The sequence below is a fragment of the Rhynchophorus ferrugineus genome, unplaced genomic scaffold (genome assembly GCF_030347505.1).
Source record: "Rhynchophorus ferrugineus isolate W39M unplaced genomic scaffold, kcgeb_rfMv2 rfM3, whole genome shotgun sequence".
NCBI classification, from domain to species: domain Eukaryota; kingdom Metazoa; phylum Arthropoda; class Insecta; order Coleoptera; family Curculionidae; genus Rhynchophorus; species Rhynchophorus ferrugineus.
In genome coordinates, this window is record NW_027472582.1 from 47,592,117 (window position 1) to 47,610,939 (window position 18,823).

Here is an 18,823-nt window from a genome sequence, read left to right on the forward strand (position 1 = left end):
AACGGACATTTTGAACTTGAGATGTTATGTATTTTTCTCAGAAAAGTACGAGTTCAGCGTCATTGAGTTGAAAACTATTAAGTTCTAATAATATATATAAGCAATTATTGTTAAGGCGATTTGTTGATAAGAATGCCTGTTGTTATATCTGCCGTTGAAACAACTTCAATTTCTAAAAAATATATCTAATTTTATAAATGATACTTATTTTAAATGTCTATAACGTTTATTTCTTAGTTTTTTAAATAATTTAAAGTTAAATACCATACAATAGTAGAATGAATACTGTGAATAGATAATATTCATTCATTCAAATAATACAATAAAACACAACAGATAGCAAATACATCAATGTTTTTATTTCTTATATAATTTCTGACAAAGTAAATAAAACTATAAAGTATTTTTCATAACTGAAATTAATTTAACACGCTCTAAAATCTAAAATAGTATCCACTTACATCTCAATGTATCTATTAATAAATTTATATAAAATTTTATAACATATAACTAATTTCGAATTTTCGCTTATGTTAATTCGATAGCATGCATAAAACAGTGTTCCTAAAACGAGACTTTATCTAAATGTATATAAGTTAAAACTTAAAAAATAGAAAATCTGAAAAAATTATCAGGAAGTGTTAACCTTTTCATAAAGAAAGTAAACAATAATTATGGATGCTATTTTAAATTTTTCCCTGATAAAATACCATTTTTCAATATCAATATATATATATATCAATATATATATATATATATATATATATATATATATATATATATTTTTTTTTTTTTCTTTGATTTCTATTTCTTTACAGATATTAATGGATGATAAAATATTTCTTTTAAATGGTTCTAATAAACTTGTGTTATCGTTTGAACTACTCTGTGGGCGTTAAAAGGAGATACAATTTGCCTCGGAACCTTACAAGTCATTAACATAATATGAGAACTACAAAACATAAGAGCACTCTTCTGTCATGCTTATGTGAACTGGGAACGACAGTTTAATCGTGACCATTATACACCAATGGCTATGTCGCCATTATATTGACAATAAAAAACTATCCTATGCATATTTTAACGACAGCATAATACAGAATATTACTTTGTATTGATTTTCTTAGATAAATATTTCATACAGTGCGTCTGTCTAGAATTGCAAATTCCCTGCGACAATTTACACTTCAAATATATATTTCTATATACTTTATTATACATAACAGAACACTTGGTTATCTTCTGTTAGTACCCAGCTGCCAAACTGTTTATACTTTTCTTGTAAATCCTACTTAAAAATGAGCAAATTATTTTTTGTTCGCTATTGTTTTTAAATTAGTAAATGTAAGAAAATATATTTTTACAAACCATATTCATTTTTAAATTATTTTTAGAAATTTTGAAAAAACAAAAAATTATATGATAAAGGATATGACTGAAGGTATACTTAATGCCGAAAACTAATTAAAGGAGCAAAAGATGTATTTTTTTATTTTCTTTAATTTGATATATGCGACCAAAACAGAAAATATAATAAGTTTACTTTAATAATATAAATCATATAGTACATTTAATGAATTATTTAAACTGAAGTGTAGAAATTGTATAGAGAATAAAAGAACTTTTACTCAGGAAAAGTAATATACCATTTAACGATTAACGGTTTGCGTACACAAAATAAACGCGATTTGAAATAAATAGAGACGATGCTCTTCGTATTCGAACATTGTTATAGTAGCTGGCAATATTAGCTAACTCCACTTGGCTTCGGTAACTTGTCCTTAGGGCCCCACACGCGTATGCTACAGTCGTCCGACACTGACACTAACATCTGCGGATGAATAGGGTTCCACGCCACACAATTGACAGTCCTAGTATGACCTTGCAGAGTGGCAATGGGCAGTTCGTTACGGATATGCCAAATATATACCTGTTAAGAGAGAACAATATCCAAACAGATTATGTTAATTATTTATTTTAACATATCTTTATGTTTAAAAATTATAGGAGGCAAAAATCCTTATTGTTTATACCAGGTGTACCGAAAAGTCATTACCGGTTTTTCTAACAGATGTCACTAGGATTAAGTATGCAATGTTAAAATTTTACACATGTCATTTTATTCTACTAACATCAATCCTCAAAAATATACATGTCATATTTTGCGTACATCTGTCGCATGCATTACTTCTCTTATTTAATCAAATGAAAAAAGCCGCTGAAAGTCATCATTTGCTGGTAGAAACTTACGGTGAGCATGGCCTAAACTTTGAGATTAAAACTAAAAACATGTGAGGCGTGGTTTCAAAAATTTGAAAGTGGTGATTTCAATGAGCAAGACAAGGAACGTTTTGGTAGAATGAAAAAGTTTGAAGATGAGAAACTGCAGGAGGTATTGGATGAAGGACGAACCAAAACTCAAAAACAAGAAAGCAATAATTCTCAAGAAATTATTAGCGACCCATTACAAGCGATAAGAAAAATCCTAAATATGGGAAGATAGGTGTCACATCAATCGAACGTTTATCGACTCCAAGGCAAAGTAGTTTTGATCGCAACAAAAAACAGTAATGACTTTCCGATACACCTGGTATACAAATGCTATATATTCTAAGAAATCAGTCTGATCACCACGCACTACGTGATACTCCGTGTTTGGTTGGACCAAAGCGGCGTGGTGTTTTACGAACTGTTCATCTCTACGTCCAGAATGGTCCTCAAGACACGGAAAAGTGATTTTATAGCACAATAACGCGTCGTCTCATAAAGCATTGTCATTCAAATTAAATCATTAAATCCTAGATCGTTCCAAGTTTTTTACTGGTTTTAGTTAGGTTTGTCCGGGAAAACTTACGATTAATTAGTCTGAGACACGGCGATTTTTTACCGCTGACGGAAGCCATGTGTTACTGTCGCCGTTGAAAGATATTATTTTTTCTAGAGACAGAAGCTAGATAGTTTGCACAGTATTTCTGTTTTTGCTGATTTTCTCCTATTCTAAACTTTACAAGTAGACGCTATAGGTTACTAAATAATTATCCAAATAAAAAATAAGATGTCACCTTTCAATAGTGTCAATGATTAGCGATAAAAAAAAACGTGTGTCTTGAGCCATCGTCCTTGAATTCTTTTAGCTATCAAAGGCGTTAGTAGTCTCATCAACATCATCGCTATAAGTTTTGACAAATATATGATTTATTTTGGGTATAAAAATTAATTATTACAATTATTAATTAAGTTGTCAATAAATAAATTTCGGTGGTGGTTTTATAAATAAATTTATAAAAAATTATAAATGAAAGATGTATTTTATACAAATATTAAATTTTTGCTTAATTATTGATAAAATGTAATTTATTTTTGCTGACAAAAGGTAGAAATTTTTATGAGAGTGTAAGTTATTCTTGGCCTATAGATAATGAGTTCTATTTCACACTATAAAAACCAAAATGCCCATTTTACTAAGCCGATATAATAAATTTCTATTATGACTAACTATACTTATAACTAAATATTCATCGTTAAATATTACCTGAGTATCTTCGCTTCCACTAGCGATAAAATCTTGGTTACATCCTCCAAAGGTTGAATGTATAGTAAAATGACCTTGGGTTACCCCTTGAAATCGCCTTACCAGACATTTATCATTTAGATCCCAGAGATGTACTCCTTGTGTGGCGACATTCAACAATGCCAACCGATCATTTTTGTCTACAGTAAACGTCATTATAGGATAATCTTCTTTCAGACTAAAACAATAAAGCTCAGTTATTAATGGCACCCTTTTAAAATGAAATAGGAGTACATATGGTGGTCGAGGAGATCTTCGAAGACATAACCCCGTATACGATGGTGTGAATCTGAGGCTAATACCGTTTTACCATCTTTTCGGCACCATAATCCGTTTACTCTAACACCCTCCCAGGAATCGAGTACCGTTCCCTCCATGTCACACTGATAAAAGTGTCCTCTAGCACCACCCACCTGTAAACATTATATAGTCTAAACATAATATTGATATATTTAGAAATTATTTTTCGAAAATTCTCGGTGCTCCAAAACATTGTGTTTCAGAATGATTGAAACATTTAAAACTTACAGTCTAATAAATTATAATGGGTTAGGGAAAAATAATTTAATAATTTTTTAACAAATTTCATAAATCAAACCGTCATAAATTTAAACACAAATCCACGATTTATGTGCCGTGTTCATAGTTGGTTTCATTAATGTAGATTTTTTAAGTGAAAATACAAAGTGAAGTAGTTATTTATTTATAAACACTTACCACAAACTTACTACCATCCTTATTCCATGCGCAACACGTTAAGGCATCTTCTGGTGATTGTGATACTTTAAGGAACTTTTCGGTTTCAATATCCCACAACCAAACTTCCGGACTTTCTTCTGGCCCGCAAGCTATCAGATGTTTTGAATCTGGATTCCATGATATGTATGCAGCTCCTGTTCAACGATAATAAATAAAACGATACCAAATAATACACTGATTAAAATAATCTAACCATAGTTATGTCCTTCCAAAATTTTGTACAGTGTTAACCTACAGGTTTCCGGATTGACGTCCCAAATTATAACGTTGGTGTCCTTGGATCCAGTGGCTAGTTTCGTCCCGTCTGGAGAAAATTCGCAATACCACACTTCGTCGCAGTGATCATTGAGAACCTAAACGAAAACATTTTCATGGTCGCGAAAAGGAACTTACGAGCGTCCGGACATACCTGAACGGTATGTACGGGAAAGTTGTCTTTGGAACAACAATGATCCACTAGTAATGAAGTGTTCATCAAAGATATTGTCTCTTTTGTATTGTGATGTGTGCATCGAAGAGCTTGCAGTTCTAGTGCTTGAGTTAAAAGATTACATAGTCTGCTAGGAGGAAGCATTACATTAGGGGGAAGAAAGGACTGTAGTTTTTCCATAAGAGTTCGACGGGATTCCTCTCCTTTCCCTTTCCTATTTATTTTAACATTATTAAAAACTATTAATATTTTATAATACTCATCAAATTCAACAAAACTTAAACTGTGTCTATTGTCTAATAGAAGAAACTAATAGAAGTTTTATTATGAAATTATCTCCTCTTAATATTTTCATATAATATAAACTATTGCCATTACAATAATTTGTTGATTGTAAAAAAGATGTAAAACATGAGTAGACAATTACTAATATCAATATATAAAATATTTAATTTATGTATTTACCATTGTGTCCTCTCATGTAACTCTTCAATACTTGAACACATCATAAAACTAGATAATTGATGTACTCTACTGGTATTGTGTTGAAGTGGAGTCAGTTCATTTCTCAATACATGAAGGGCTTCTAAAACTCGGCCATCTTCAAGATATTCCAAATATTTTTGTTCTAATAGTAAAAATTTCATGTCCTAAAAATAACAGTAAAAAGTAATATAAAATAAATAATGAGCAGCTAAGCAATAATATATCTCTAACTTAAAAACAAAATATATATTTGTTAATATCAGAAAATTTTTGTTATATGCTATGTTGTGTGTGTATTTTTAATAAATAATGTATTAAAATTGACTTGCAAGTTAAGATTATCGCAAGTCATCTCAAAAAATTAATGAACTATCTAAAATGTATGTAAATGTTTTAGGAACATCACTTAACTAGCATGTTAAATGCAATATATTGCTTTCTGTTTAAAATCCCTGACTAACATGAATGGTAACATTTCTATTTAACACAAACCTTATGTTACTTTGTTCTTACCATAATATGATTATTTTGTCCTAATAATGGTTTAAGTTCTTGTAAATCATGGTCAGCTTTAGACCAGTCTCCATCCATAACATGTTGTTTAAACTTTGTAGCTGCAGGGTGATCTAAACGACAACCAGATTCAGTCATTAAAGCCTCACAGGTACGACTATAATAATAAGAAATTAATGCATAATATTAATATTGTGATTCATCATATACCTAAGCCCTTCATTATTTAAATATTGACCAATTATCCTGACAATCTCTTGAGCAGAAGGGTTAAGACTAACACCATTAATGGTGGTGTCCCCATGGCCATTTGTCGAACAAGATGCCCCATTTTCAATAACTCCATTACTCACTTGTTGCTGCATTTTAACTTCGGAGTCTGATTGCTTGCGGATTTTCTTACGCGGAGGTTCACAACCACCTTTAAAATTAAACAGTATCCAGTTTGAAATCCCAAATTTACATAAAGGTAAATAATAATGAACTAAAAATTAGATGATTAAAAATATTAATTACAATACAAAGTTTTTAGATGAAGAGTTGTAAATTTGGAAATAAAAAATGAAAAAACGTCAAGTGTGATAAACAAAACACAAAATGGTTGAACGAAGTAGTCTCACCGTCGTCGCCCGACGAATCACTATCCAGAGTTATTTTGGCAGTCCGATCAAACCCCTTACTTTCCAGATTTGACAACTTCTGACTTGCAAAATGCAAGTTCTTTGTTTTCCTTAAATTCTCCTACTTATTACGTCATTAGAAAACTGGTGAACTTGCGAGCGAAACGAGAAACATCCTCGAGAAAACAACACCGTCGAAAAAGTTAAAAATACCCTCTGACCAATCTATTGCACAAAATGCATCAACGTTTTAGCTTAAAAACAAACATCAGCTGAATAGCTGATTGAAGTTCCAAACAGCTGGCTAGTGTTTTGTTGACCTCAAATGTCGCCTTTTTATTTGTCAATGTCCAAATATTCTAACGCGCAAGTCGTATAGAGAAACCTGCTCCATGATTTTTGAAAACTATTTATAGATGTTGTAATGACTAACATTTAAATTAAGAAGTAAAATCATATAAATATGTGTACTGTAATTTTGTCGTCAATATAGTTTGAAACAGATTTTATTTATTTATAACAAAATTTCAATTTTCAGACTTTTTACTTGAAAATTGACCGCGCCATCTCTCTATTTAAAATATTTCTAAAAATGACAGAAAACTGAAATATCTATTTGTTTGGACGGTCTTGAATTAGCGAACTAGAAGTAAAAATATCATCTAAATTGTTTTATTTTACTTTTATAAACAGATTTTCATAAGAGACATTATTTTCACAAGTATTTGATTATACACGTTGGCTTATCATTGACATATATCACCTGTTTATATTTAGATATTAGAAAAATCTCCGAATTTTACGTGTACACTATCAATGCTTTATTATGAAAAATGTTAAAGTGTTATTATAGTGAAACGGGCGTAAAACACAAATTGTTCAAATTTATATTAATATTATGAAGTTACCAACAAAAATACTTTTACTTGTTTCTGTTTTAATTACTAATACAAATGGTTTATCGGAAGAAGGCAAATGGGATTTTACCATTACCCCTGTAAGTTTAAACATTCTTTTAAATTTAGCCATAGAATTTACCATATTTTTTGTAGAATTCCAGACCCATATTTCAAGAAAAAAATGTCTTTAAAGGAGCTGAATTATATATAGGAAGTAAGTTATTCTCAAGTCAGTAGCAGATCCAGTATTTTGATTTCACTCTAATATCAGTCTTATTTAAGATTTGTTATAAGAGAAATCAAATGCTTATGGCGGGCTGGACCCCCTGGCATCTATTACTGTTCTTAATATTTTATCAGTTATGAGCAAGTCTTATCTATGTAATCTGATTTCAGTAAATTGTGAAACTTTAGTATCAGATTCTAAAGTAAACCTAAACCTGGCTATTTTGCAGTCACCTTGTTGGGATCCGGAAGATACATATTTGGAACTTAATAATGTAGGTTTTTATGTTATAAGTATTTTTTAATAATGAAAATAATTATTTTTAGATTATCACTACAAATAAAGCAACAAATTCTTCCAAAGTTTACCATTCTGTTGACACATATTCCTGCAATGATCACATATTTTTACATGAAGGTACAGTAGTATCAAATAAAACATCAAGAGGGGGTATTTACCCCTTACATGAATTCAGTCATGATGGAGTCTATGTCTTGGGTCTTAGCATAACTAGTAATAATTCAGACTTACTAATTCATGTACATATCGAAATAAAAAGTGACTATGGATATCTTTCAGCAGTAGATTGGCCTCTATTACCATTTTATGGTTTTATGTGTCTTTATTACATCTTATTAGGAGTTATCTGGTTAGTTTTATCATTTTTACAATGGAGAGATCTTTTAAGAGTACAATTCTGGATTGGTGGTGTTATATTATTGGGCATGTTGGAAAAAGCAACTTTTTATGCTGAATATCAAGTTATCAATAACAAAGGTGTAGAGATTCAAGGAGCTATGATCCTTGCAGAATGGGTTTCTTGTGCTAAAAGAACATTAGCTAGAATGTTGGTCATAGTAGTTAGTTTAGGATTTGGAATAGTAAAACCTAGGCTTGGTTCAACTTTGCATAGAGTAGTGGGTGTGGGTATTCTTTATTTCTTCCTAGCTGCCTCAGAATCATATCTCCGAATCACTAAGGCTAAATCGCAATCAAATAGAGATTTGCTGGTTGCCTCTGTTCCTTTAGCAGTATTAGATTCAGCGATTTGTTGGTGGATATTTTCGGCATTGGTAGCAACTACAAGAACTTTACGTCTTCGTAGGAATGAGGCCAAATTGTCCTTATACCGACATTTTACAAATACGCTAATTTTTTCTGTTGTTGCATCAGTCATTTTCATGTTGTATTGTTTAAAAGTGCATCATTTTGTCACTTGTCTTACTGTGTGGAAAGATATATGGCTGGAGGAAGCCTTTTGGCATATACTGTTTTCCTGCATTCTATTAGTGATTATGATACTATGGCGCCCCACAAATAACAACCAAATATATGCTTTTGTCCCATTACTGGATACTGCTGATGATAATGAAGAAGAGGAACATTTGGTCAATGATGCATATGGTGTAAAAGTTAGAATGCATCAGAAACAGCATTATCAAATTTCACCCAGAAATTCAGTGGATGACGATTTAAAGTGGTTGGAGGAAAATATCAAAAGTGATCCCACACTACCTACACTGGATTCTGATGAAGAACTGGTTAATACAAGATTTGAAGTGTCAAAGATGCAGTAACAAGACATTTTCCTTTATTTGCTAGGCATTATGTTTTCCTATATACAAAGCTGTGTTATTAAAGTCATGTTGTAACTTAATTTATTTAAAGAAAATTACCCAGTGAACACCATGTATTAAATTACTTTTTCTCATATGTTATGATATCTAAAATTGTATAAATAATATATCCTCTAGACAAAGTTTAGATTTCATTATTAATAATATCAATATAAGTATCCAAATGTATATGCTTTAAGAACTATATTAAAAACAATACCAATGAAGAATTATATTTTATTTATTAATTGAATTTTTTGCTTTTTAGGAATATTTGTTAAAATGTAATAAAGTTCAAAAAATATGTATTATGTTTTAATCCACTTCCTCAATCCTTACAGGGTGTGAAAGTGGTACTACTGATTTACGCGTAACATCTCTTGATAATGCCTTTCGCATGTCTAAAACATGAATATAATCATTTTACACACAAAGGAGTATTTTTAAAACTTACCATAAGCATCTTCATCTGGATCTCCTGAGTAATATTCAAGTATTGTTCTGTAAACTATGTATCCCAAGTTACTATACATTTTTATAGCTACATTATTGCTGACTCTTACAAAAAGGTCAACAAAATATGCTCTTTTCCTAAAAATACAAAAATAATGTATGTATTACTTTATGTATTATTACAAGTAACTTACTTTTCAGATACTTCTTCAAGGAAATTCATTAAGGTAGCTGCAAGACCTAGTCGTCTATAATCTGGTGATACAGTAAGTGCAGTAACATGTCCATGCCAATTTTCTGCTATACCTTCAGCTTTTCCCATTACTGAGGACAAAGGAAAAATAAGCATTGTGTTGAAATACAATGGTCGTATACTTACTATATCCCATTATTTCTCCACTGGCAGATTCAGCTACTTGAAAATATTCTGGCCAATGAGCCAAGTATTGCATATAAAAAGATAACCCATAAGTCTCAGTTAATGGATCTAAATTTCTGAAAGATGAAATACTTTGCAATTATTCTTAATTTGTATCTGTACTTACACATTATTAAATCGATACATATCATCACAAGTAAAGGGTCTTAACGTGGTCATTTTTTATTGTTTTTATTTTTTATTATATTTCAAATAATACACAAGAACATAATCTTGGATAACTTTGTTACTCAATGTAAGAAATATTAAATGGGTTGCATACTTGTAGTCTATATGCAACCGATGATAATTTTTTTTTCATTAGATTTCAAATAGCGTTGGAAACTATTTGGTGAAAACGACTATCTATATGAATAATAATATCTATCTAACTAAACTATATGAATAATAATTAACACCTTGTCACGAGCCACTGTTTCAGTCGCTATTTTTTGTTCGACTGATTTGACTATTTTTTATTATCGACTGTTTCGACTATTTTCTGTCGATAGTTCCCAGTGCTAATTGCAACCATGATAGCAACAAAGAAGGATACATTGAAGAATGTTCTATTGACAGTGACAGGTTGACCTATATTTATCGTTTTGTAAATGTAAACATTAGATAAAATATTTTGAAATTTTTGAATATTGTTACTTCTATTTAGTATAAACTGCTACACTATCAGTAGTTATTATTGTAAATTAAAAAATATTGAAAATGACGGACTTTGAAAAGATTAATAATACACAGCAAACTAATGAATCTACCGACAATAAGTCAGATAACATTAAAATTTTGAAAAATTTATGTAGTAAAAATGCTGAATATTTTGCAAAGGATAGCAGTGAAAATGGACAAAGGTTATATATATCATTTTTGGCTATAATTGATACATTGAATGTATTATATCCACAAGTGCTCGAAGTAGAAAGTAGGGTTTCTGAATTTGATTTAGATGAATCTACTCCAGGAAATGGATACAGAAGTTTTATCAGTATATTTAATATGTCTGTCAATTATGCTATTGATTTAAATCAGAAGATATTGTGGAGGAAGAATAGCATTTTATTTAGAAAAACTGTTTTGACTAAGTATATTTATTTGTATTTTAGCATTAGTGAATATTTAAAAATTTTAATTTCAGAGAATTAGAAACATGTTCTCAATTGATGTCAAGTTTATGTACCTGTTTTAAACATTTACAAACTATGATGTTGTGGTCGAAAGAAGGCAATTTGTTCATAGAGGATAAACCATTAGAAGAAATTAGATCTGTCTGTGAAAATGTTAATCAATATTGTTTTTATGGTAGATCTTTGGGTTTTCAGGCAAGGTATACCATCTCTGTTTAATGAACATTTTTTATGTTATTACTTGCAGTTCTGTGATTCCCTAAAAAATGTTTTACAATTCATTGCTCTATCCATGGCTATATTTTCAGAAGCCTATTATAGCAAAGGTATATAGAAAATTCTTTAAAATCTTAAATAAAATCATGGGATTTTGTAGGTTCTCTATTTTCAAAAGCTACTAGCTCATTTATGACAACTACAAAGTATATAACCGACCCAGAACAAAGGGCAAAAAGAATTGTAAATATTTCTCAAAATGCTGATGTTGATTTCTGCAAAGCTTTTTGGTTTCTTTCTGAAAGTGAACTCATGAATCAATTACCTTCTGTGGTATCACCCACTGTAGCTGTGTGTAAAGTTATAAATATTTCTCCTGAACCATTACATATTGTAGTGGAAGGAAAAGAAATTGAAGTACCTGTTCCTACTTCATATTTAGGTAGGACTATATACTAACTTAATATTTTGTCATTTGCATTTTAATATTTTAGGCCCAAAACCTATACAGGTTCGTTTAATAAGTTATAATAATAGAAAAGGCATGTTAGGTACAAAAAGTTATTCAAATCTAGAAGCACCATCAAGAGGTTTATTAATACATTGTCATGGAGGAGGGTTTGTGGCTCAATCCTCAAAATCACATGAGGGTTATTTGAGAGACTGGGCAAAAAATCTAAATATACCCATATTCAGTATAGATTATAGTTTAGCTCCGGAAGCTCCTTTCCCAAGAGCAACAGAGGAAGTATTTTATGCATATTGTTGGGCTCTGAAAAATCATGAATTTTTGGGCAGCACAGGTATTATATATATATAATATAATATATTATCTATTTATACCTATAATATATATGTAACTAATATGTTTTGGTTTAGGTGAAAGAATAGTAATGGCTGGAGATTCAGCTGGAGCGAATCTCCTATTTTCTGTTATATTGAAATGTATACATACTGGAATTCCTATACCACATGGAATGTTTGCTGCATACGTGCCTACTTTAGTGAAATTTGTGCCTTCTCCTGCAAGATTACTCTGCATGATGGACCCATTACTTCCTTTTGGATTTCTAATGCGATGCTTAAAAGGTGCTGCTGTAAAATATTACAGCTATTACACAATAGTGTAAGCTCATGTAGATTGTATCATTTTCTTTTCAGCTTATGCTTGCCCAAGTGAAGTTAAACGAATTTCAAACGGGGCTATTGTAAATTTTGAGACTGACCTGGACAGTTTTGAAGAAGTTTCCGAATCTGATCTAGCTGAGCTTCAAGCACACAAATCACCAGTTTCCGAAGCCTCTGATACGTTGACTTACGGCTCACTTACTTCCAATGTAGATGATGTAAATGACAGAGATGCAACATCGGCAGAAATTGAGAAAAGTCAGAAGTACATGGCTGATATTGTGCACAAATATGTATTAGGTAGGGACTATTTGGGATCAATGTTCTCATCTAAGTACTATAATTCTACAAGTTCAGCGGGAGGTATGATATTAAATATACATATATTGTAGTTGATGTATTAATGCTTTGATGTGTTTTTAGTTGAATTATTTATTTTTCAATTCTAGTTGCCTTATTAAAGCTGAATTGTTTTAATAAGATATTCTGAATATTTATTGAATTCAATTTCAGTTAAATAGTTGTCTCATCTGACTATAGTTCATTCTCTTAAATTGTTTTCTTTTTCACAAATAACGCAATGGATTGTTGACGAAATGCCCCTTCTTAGCATCATCCATAAAAGTTAATGTGTAAAACATTGTTTAAACCAGAAAATAAGTATGTTAATTTATCCCACTTTTCATAATGTCATTTCGTCCACATTAAGGAATAGGCTTTATTTAGTATCTGAATAATTTCAATTTTCAACCAACGCTTTTATGTATGCTATTCACAAACAACCCGTAAACAATTTATTTGACATCTTTACTAAAAGAATATTAGTAATATTAGTGAGTGAAAAATGAACTAAAATCTTTATCTTTGTTCATAATACTTTATCAATTATTGTTATTTCAGAAGCCGATGCGGAAACAGAAGACACTAAAGTTCCTCAGGCAGACACAGAAAGTTGTACTTCTTCAGTTGACAGTTCATTCCAAACGAAGTTATTCGGATTTGTATCAAACATTAAAGGTCATTTTAGTAAAATGCTGGGTGAACATGGGGGTAGTGATATGATTCTGGAAACTGATAAACCTAATACGTTATGGGACGATTTATGCTTCCCTGTGCCAAATAACCCCTACTTAAGTCCATACTGTGCCTCTGATGAAGATCTGAAGAAATTCCCTCCAACGAAAATACTCGTGAGTTATATATTGTTTAACGCCTCTAATTATTAAATGTAAATTAAAAGATAGACATAGACAGTTATAGTACAAGCTATTGGTGCGCACATAGACGTAGACAAAATTATTTAGGAAACCTAATGAAAGTTGAGTGAAAGAGAATTTAACATATTTTGATCATGTTGCTAAAAAATTTTTCTGCAGTTAACGATGTTTGGACGATGACAGGACGACTTCTTAACTGATCTAAAGCATCATATTACCCAAATCATCAAAATACTCATATCTTAGTTTATGGATTTCAATGATAATCAGGAAGATTATGGATGTTTTTCCAACTTTACCATTATCCCTTCGTTAGATGAAAATATTTTTTATGCATGGAATTTCTGAGTTACGACTCCCAAAATTATAGCCTTGATATTGAAAGATAATAAGAAACCCATCTCTTTTATTAAATCACTCTTACTTTATTGACGGTTCTACTGTATTGTTATTGGTATTGACTGAAAGAAGTGTTCATAAATAAATAGAACTAGTTTTATATTAAAAAAAAGCCACCTAATAGAATAGCGTGGTTTTGTCGGAAGACAAAATTTGAATGAATGGGTGTAGTATTTTTTAATCTATGACTAAATAAATATTATTGATAATAATAAGGGTATTAACAAACGTATTATTATTAATTAACTTCAGCGGCAACGGCTTCGTCAGTCTAGAAGAAATGAGAAATGAAATTGAGTAAGTTTATTCGTTCACGGATATTGGCCTCTAAAATTTTGCGTTTGAAGATGTGTTGTAGCTATTAATAAGAATAGGTTTTTTAAATACTTATTTCACGCTGTTAAAATCAGACGTTAATGGACTTGAACTACTTCAAATATCTTATTGACATCTTAGAAACAAAGCGATTCGGTTAAAATGCGTAATGTGTTGCCTCGCCGAAAAACTCATTTAAAGTATATATTATAGATAGCAATTCTTGGTTGAAAATAAATTTCTGATTCGGCTCTATTTTTGAATGAAAAATATAATTATATAGATATAAATAAAAACAGCTATTAATACTATTTCAATATCCATTGATGAAGTGCTGATTTATGTTTTAATCAAATTTTATAAACAATTGATTATAGACCGTTCAAATGGATCCGTGTCTAGATGACTGCGTAACCTTTGCAAAAAAACTGAGATGGGTTGGTACTGAAGTCCATCTGGATATACTCGAGGGTTTGCCACATGGTTTTCTAAACTTTTCTTTGGTAAGTTCAGTATATTAGTAACTACATTCCTATTTTATCTGTTTGTTATTTTAGATATCAAGAGATGCTCATGAAGGTTCTAAATTATGTATGCAAAGGATGAAAGAATTGTTAAATATCCACCCAGAATCGATAAAATCAAATAAATAAGAAACTATGAAATCTATGAAAATGTTGATATATTGTTAAATTTTTTTGTAGCTGTACCATAATTATATTATTTTTATATTGAATGGCGGTCAACTCGAAATTGAGTCAATTATTGGGATGTTAAAGTTCCCAAAGTTTAGTTAAACATTACTTCTTAGTTAAGTTCTTTTCGCTATATTTATTTTTGTTTTATTATTTATTTTCCTGTTCCTTTTTTTAACTATTATTGTTTCTTCAACTTGGTGCCAAAATAATTTGTGCTTTTTTTCATATAATTTATTTGAAATAATATTTAGAAAGTTGGATCTCATTAAGAGGTTTTTTATCAAGTTTTAACAATTATTCACAGGCCTAGAGCAATTATACAGCAATACTCTTAGATAGTTTTATTATTTTGTTAATATTTTCAAGTTTAGTGAGATTTACACATTCTTATGAAAAAGAAATAATATTTGCTGTCTAGTCAGGAGAACCAAACTCTAATAAATTTAGAAATACTTTGAATAATAATCCTAATATTATACTGTGTATTTTAGATATATTAATTATATTCATTTTTAAAACTTTTTTAAGCAAATACTATTCTTAATTTATTTTATTACTCATGGATAAAACAATACTCAGTTTACTACTTATTTAAAAACAATATATTTTATCTGGTTTTGCAGAAATAAGTAGATATGCAATGGTATAGAAGCAGATGTTTCTTGGCATTTTATGAATATTCTTATTATTTTATAACTGTTAAAATGTTCATTCATAAAATAAAATATACACTCAAATTTTGCATTTTTATATTTATTTTAAAGAATATGATAATCCTTTATAGTAGATAAAATAATAATAGCAACTTATAGAGCTATTTTTTTTGCCGAGTTACAGAAATTATTAATTTATGTTTTACTCTTGATATTATTAAATTACATCTAAAATGTTCAGTTTTAGAATTTTAGGTTTTGATCTCTTAAATTAATATTTTAATAAAAAATGATAGCTGAGTCAAGTCTTTATTCTTTCGAAATTTGATAACAATACAAGAGAAAGAAATTACAAACAATAGGTAACAATATTGGTGTTAATATATTTAATGCTTTAATGAAATTGTATTTTTAATCATTATTATATGATCAAACATTGTATAAAATAGTAAAACTAAAAAAAATAGCACTGTTTTTTCACAGTCTGTAGAGGCTTTTGCTAAAAAATTATTCTAATGTTCCATTTGCTTGTCCTGACTTCCTAATAGTTTTTTGCAATACATGTGCATCTGCAGGTTCTATTCTCTTATAATAATGTTCTTTGGTTTCCACAATTTCAAAGCCAAATTTCTTGTAAAAGTCAATTGCACCTTCATTATTTACTTGGACATGTCTTAAATTGTATAAAATTGTAAGTAGTTAAAGAAAATAAAATATTTTGTACTCACAAAAATATACTATCAAAATTTCCATCTTGTTCCACATAATTTAAGACATGCTGCACCATCAAGGTGCCAATCCCTAATCGTCGATAAGGATATAAACATCCAAGGGTCATAATATACAGTCTTTTAGACTTGAATGAATCTGAGTAATCAATCCTACAACATACCGCCCCAACCACAATGTCATTGTAGTATGCTAGTTTAGCTAACTCTCCAGCCTCCAGAACATCTTTGTAAAACTTGTCATTATAAGATACAGGAAACACTACACTATTCAGTTTTTTTAACTGTTTTATATTGTGTGGGGTAACATTACCTAGTTCTATATTAGCCCTGAGAAGAAAATTTTAGGTTATAGCTTAAAGCATTGTAAATCTGCATGAAAAACTAATTAAAGAAATATATAGTACCTGGTCATTGTTATATTTGTTTAATGTACTTATTATAAACGGAAATATAGTAGGTTTCTAATTTTTCTGATTTAAACATATGAACCTTACAATTTCAAACCAAATCTGAAAATAGTAAACCTTTTACCGCCATCTATAAAATATCTGTGTTGTCAAATTTCAAATATTAATTTAATTTTGTATTAAATTAATACAGTTCATATATATAAATATAGTAAAATACTGAAAATTTTTGTAGACTAATTTTTCTTTCATATGTAAAACAAATAATTAAGGATTTGGCAACAGCGATGAAAATGTCAAAAATATTCAAAAAGTCAAATTTTAGTCTGGGTAAAATTCATTTTACTATAAAGAGGGGAATCTATATATATATATACACATATTGTCTTGCTTCTGTAGTGATTCGAGTACAACAGAACAGTAGTATTAAATTAATTTGTAAATTAAAATTGTGACAGTAATACTAATTGTAATTTGTAAAATGAATCAATTTTATAATATTTAATTTATTTTAAATGAAAATGAAGATAAATTAGAGAAGGTTCTTCGTTCTAAAAACATGACTATGCTTGGAATAAATTAATTTTAAATTTATATTTTGTTTCACGTTGAAGCAGCAGGCCACTCTAACTTAAAATATCTCTCAATGTCATTTTGTAAGAGTCCTTGTATATTATTCCAGAAATTGTTAGACGTTTTCATATTATAGATAGACCAACTTGCAATGATTTAAATAATTGTTGAAGTGTTTCATTATGCCATTACTCTATTTCTTTACTACAGAAAATTGTCGGCTGTTACCTTATTAAGTAGTACCTCTTGTATCTTGAGAACGAAGTCACGTTTTCATACATTTGCTCAGTTAGAGCCTGATATCGATAGAGATAGTTAAAAAGTAAAGTAAAAACAGTTTATTCTTTATTCATTGGAATGTTGTGGTAATGTTTGCTTTTTCGACGCCTTTAAATTTTAGCTAATATTTCAATAAATCTTCTTTGCAAAATTATGTTTTTTATACTTGCCGCGGCATATATCTTTAAGAAACCAGGAGGCTGGTATGCTAGATAGAGTTGGTCTTATAGCTCTGTTTTTTGTTGAGATTACCTGTCCTCACAATACTGTTGCAACAAATGTGCGCGGAAAAAAGTATACGGATAAAAGAAAACTAACGATGTATAAGACATGAACATTTTTATTTTAGGTTGTTTCCATTATCCTTCAAATGGCTTATATCTCACGAAACTGTAAACATGCTTAATAAAATTTTACAATTACAATACTTTCCGGATACATAATAATGCTGCCATTACCCATTTTTAATAATTTCCCAATTTGGCGACACAATGGATGATAATGACCGGTTTAGAGAAAATTCATTCAATAATGAAACGAATTAAAACAGATATATTCGGGTATTATATCACAAATGGAAAATGTTTACATTTGTTGATTACTTTGCGATACTTACTATTCAAGACTATACCGAGGCAGCAAACAAAAAACTGGAAGTAAAATATAGATAACTAGATCTAAATATTGAGAAAACAAATCAGATTATACTGAGCTTACATAAAATTAAACTGTATATATAATAGTAACCGTGAATAACATTATCATCCCATATAGTAACAATGATATATATATATCTTGGGATAAAAATAGATACAAAATTCAGTTGGAATTAATATATCAAAAAGAAAAGAAGGAACTCGAAATAATATACAGCAACTATATTAATTATCTGGAAAGATAACTGAATTATCCATACATATGTTTTAAAGCTTGTATGATCTACGCAATCCAGTTATGAACTGCGTATATCTATATAGGTTTTAATGTTTTGGGAGAGTAATACTAAATATTTCAGAATAAAGTACTAAAGTGTGTTAAAGAGACTTGATGTATTGTGAAGTGTATTTACTTGAAAAAAAT

The 18,823-nt window shown here is 29.7% G+C and overlaps 5 protein-coding genes across 7 annotated transcripts; 2 read left to right on the forward strand and 3 right to left on the reverse strand.

Moving 5' to 3' along the window:
* Positions 1–337: 337 nt before the first annotated feature.
* LOC143194443 (WD repeat-containing protein 26) lies at positions 338–6,731 on the reverse strand. The gene is made up of 10 exons (XM_076401242.1): positions 6,380–6,731; positions 5,970–6,180; positions 5,760–5,916; positions 5,226–5,410; positions 4,740–4,974; positions 4,524–4,683; positions 4,289–4,464; positions 3,806–3,984; positions 3,533–3,749; positions 338–1,930 (listed from the first exon to the last, which is right to left on the reverse strand). The coding sequence occupies exons 2-10, from the start codon at positions 6,122–6,124 to the stop codon at positions 1,748–1,750; spliced, it is 1,647 nt and encodes a 548-aa protein (XP_076257357.1). The 5' UTR covers positions 6,125–6,180; positions 6,380–6,731; the 3' UTR covers positions 338–1,747.
* A 42-nt stretch (positions 6,732–6,773) lies between these two features.
* LOC143194444 (transmembrane protein 87A) lies at positions 6,774–9,424 on the forward strand. 2 transcript variants are annotated; one of them, XM_076401244.1, is made up of 5 exons: positions 6,953–7,100; positions 7,157–7,376; positions 7,432–7,492; positions 7,675–7,778; positions 7,831–9,424. In XM_076401244.1, the coding sequence occupies exons 2-5, from the start codon at positions 7,278–7,280 to the stop codon at positions 9,079–9,081; spliced, it is 1,515 nt and encodes a 504-aa protein (XP_076257359.1). In that variant the 5' UTR covers positions 6,953–7,100; positions 7,157–7,277; the 3' UTR covers positions 9,082–9,424. The 2 variants fall into 2 exon arrangements, with proteins under 2 accessions (XP_076257358.1, XP_076257359.1); XM_076401243.1 differs by having other exon boundaries at positions 6,774–7,376.
* Positions 9,344–10,453, reverse strand: Naa20A (N-alpha-acetyltransferase 20 A). The gene is made up of 5 exons (XM_076401268.1): positions 10,119–10,453; positions 9,953–10,068; positions 9,768–9,897; positions 9,575–9,711; positions 9,344–9,521 (listed from the first exon to the last, which is right to left on the reverse strand). Exons 1-5 carry the CDS (start codon positions 10,169–10,171, stop codon positions 9,436–9,438), a joined length of 522 nt encoding a protein of 173 aa, XP_076257383.1. The 5' UTR covers positions 10,172–10,453; the 3' UTR covers positions 9,344–9,435.
* Positions 10,454–10,534: 81 nt separating this feature from the next.
* Positions 10,535–15,837, forward strand: Hsl (Hormone-sensitive lipase). 2 transcript variants are annotated; one of them, XM_076401235.1, is made up of 10 exons: positions 10,535–11,085; positions 11,139–11,322; positions 11,375–11,453; positions 11,504–11,785; positions 11,838–12,146; positions 12,223–12,432; positions 12,505–12,834; positions 13,372–13,661; positions 14,780–14,905; positions 14,960–15,837. In XM_076401235.1, the coding sequence occupies exons 1-10, from the start codon at positions 10,712–10,714 to the stop codon at positions 15,053–15,055; spliced, it is 2,280 nt and encodes a 759-aa protein (XP_076257350.1). In that variant the 5' UTR covers positions 10,535–10,711; the 3' UTR covers positions 15,056–15,837. The 2 variants fall into 2 exon arrangements, with proteins under 2 accessions (XP_076257350.1, XP_076257351.1); XM_076401236.1 differs by having other exon boundaries at positions 10,545–11,085; positions 12,505–12,771.
* A 211-nt stretch (positions 15,838–16,048) lies between these two features.
* On the reverse strand, positions 16,049–17,037 carry san (Probable N-acetyltransferase san). Its single transcript, XM_076401269.1, has 3 exons — positions 16,889–17,037; positions 16,482–16,811; positions 16,049–16,426 (listed from the first exon to the last, which is right to left on the reverse strand). Exons 1-3 carry the CDS (start codon positions 16,894–16,896, stop codon positions 16,261–16,263), a joined length of 504 nt encoding a protein of 167 aa, XP_076257384.1. The 5' UTR covers positions 16,897–17,037; the 3' UTR covers positions 16,049–16,260.
* Between the last annotated feature and the right edge of the window lie 1,786 nt (positions 17,038–18,823).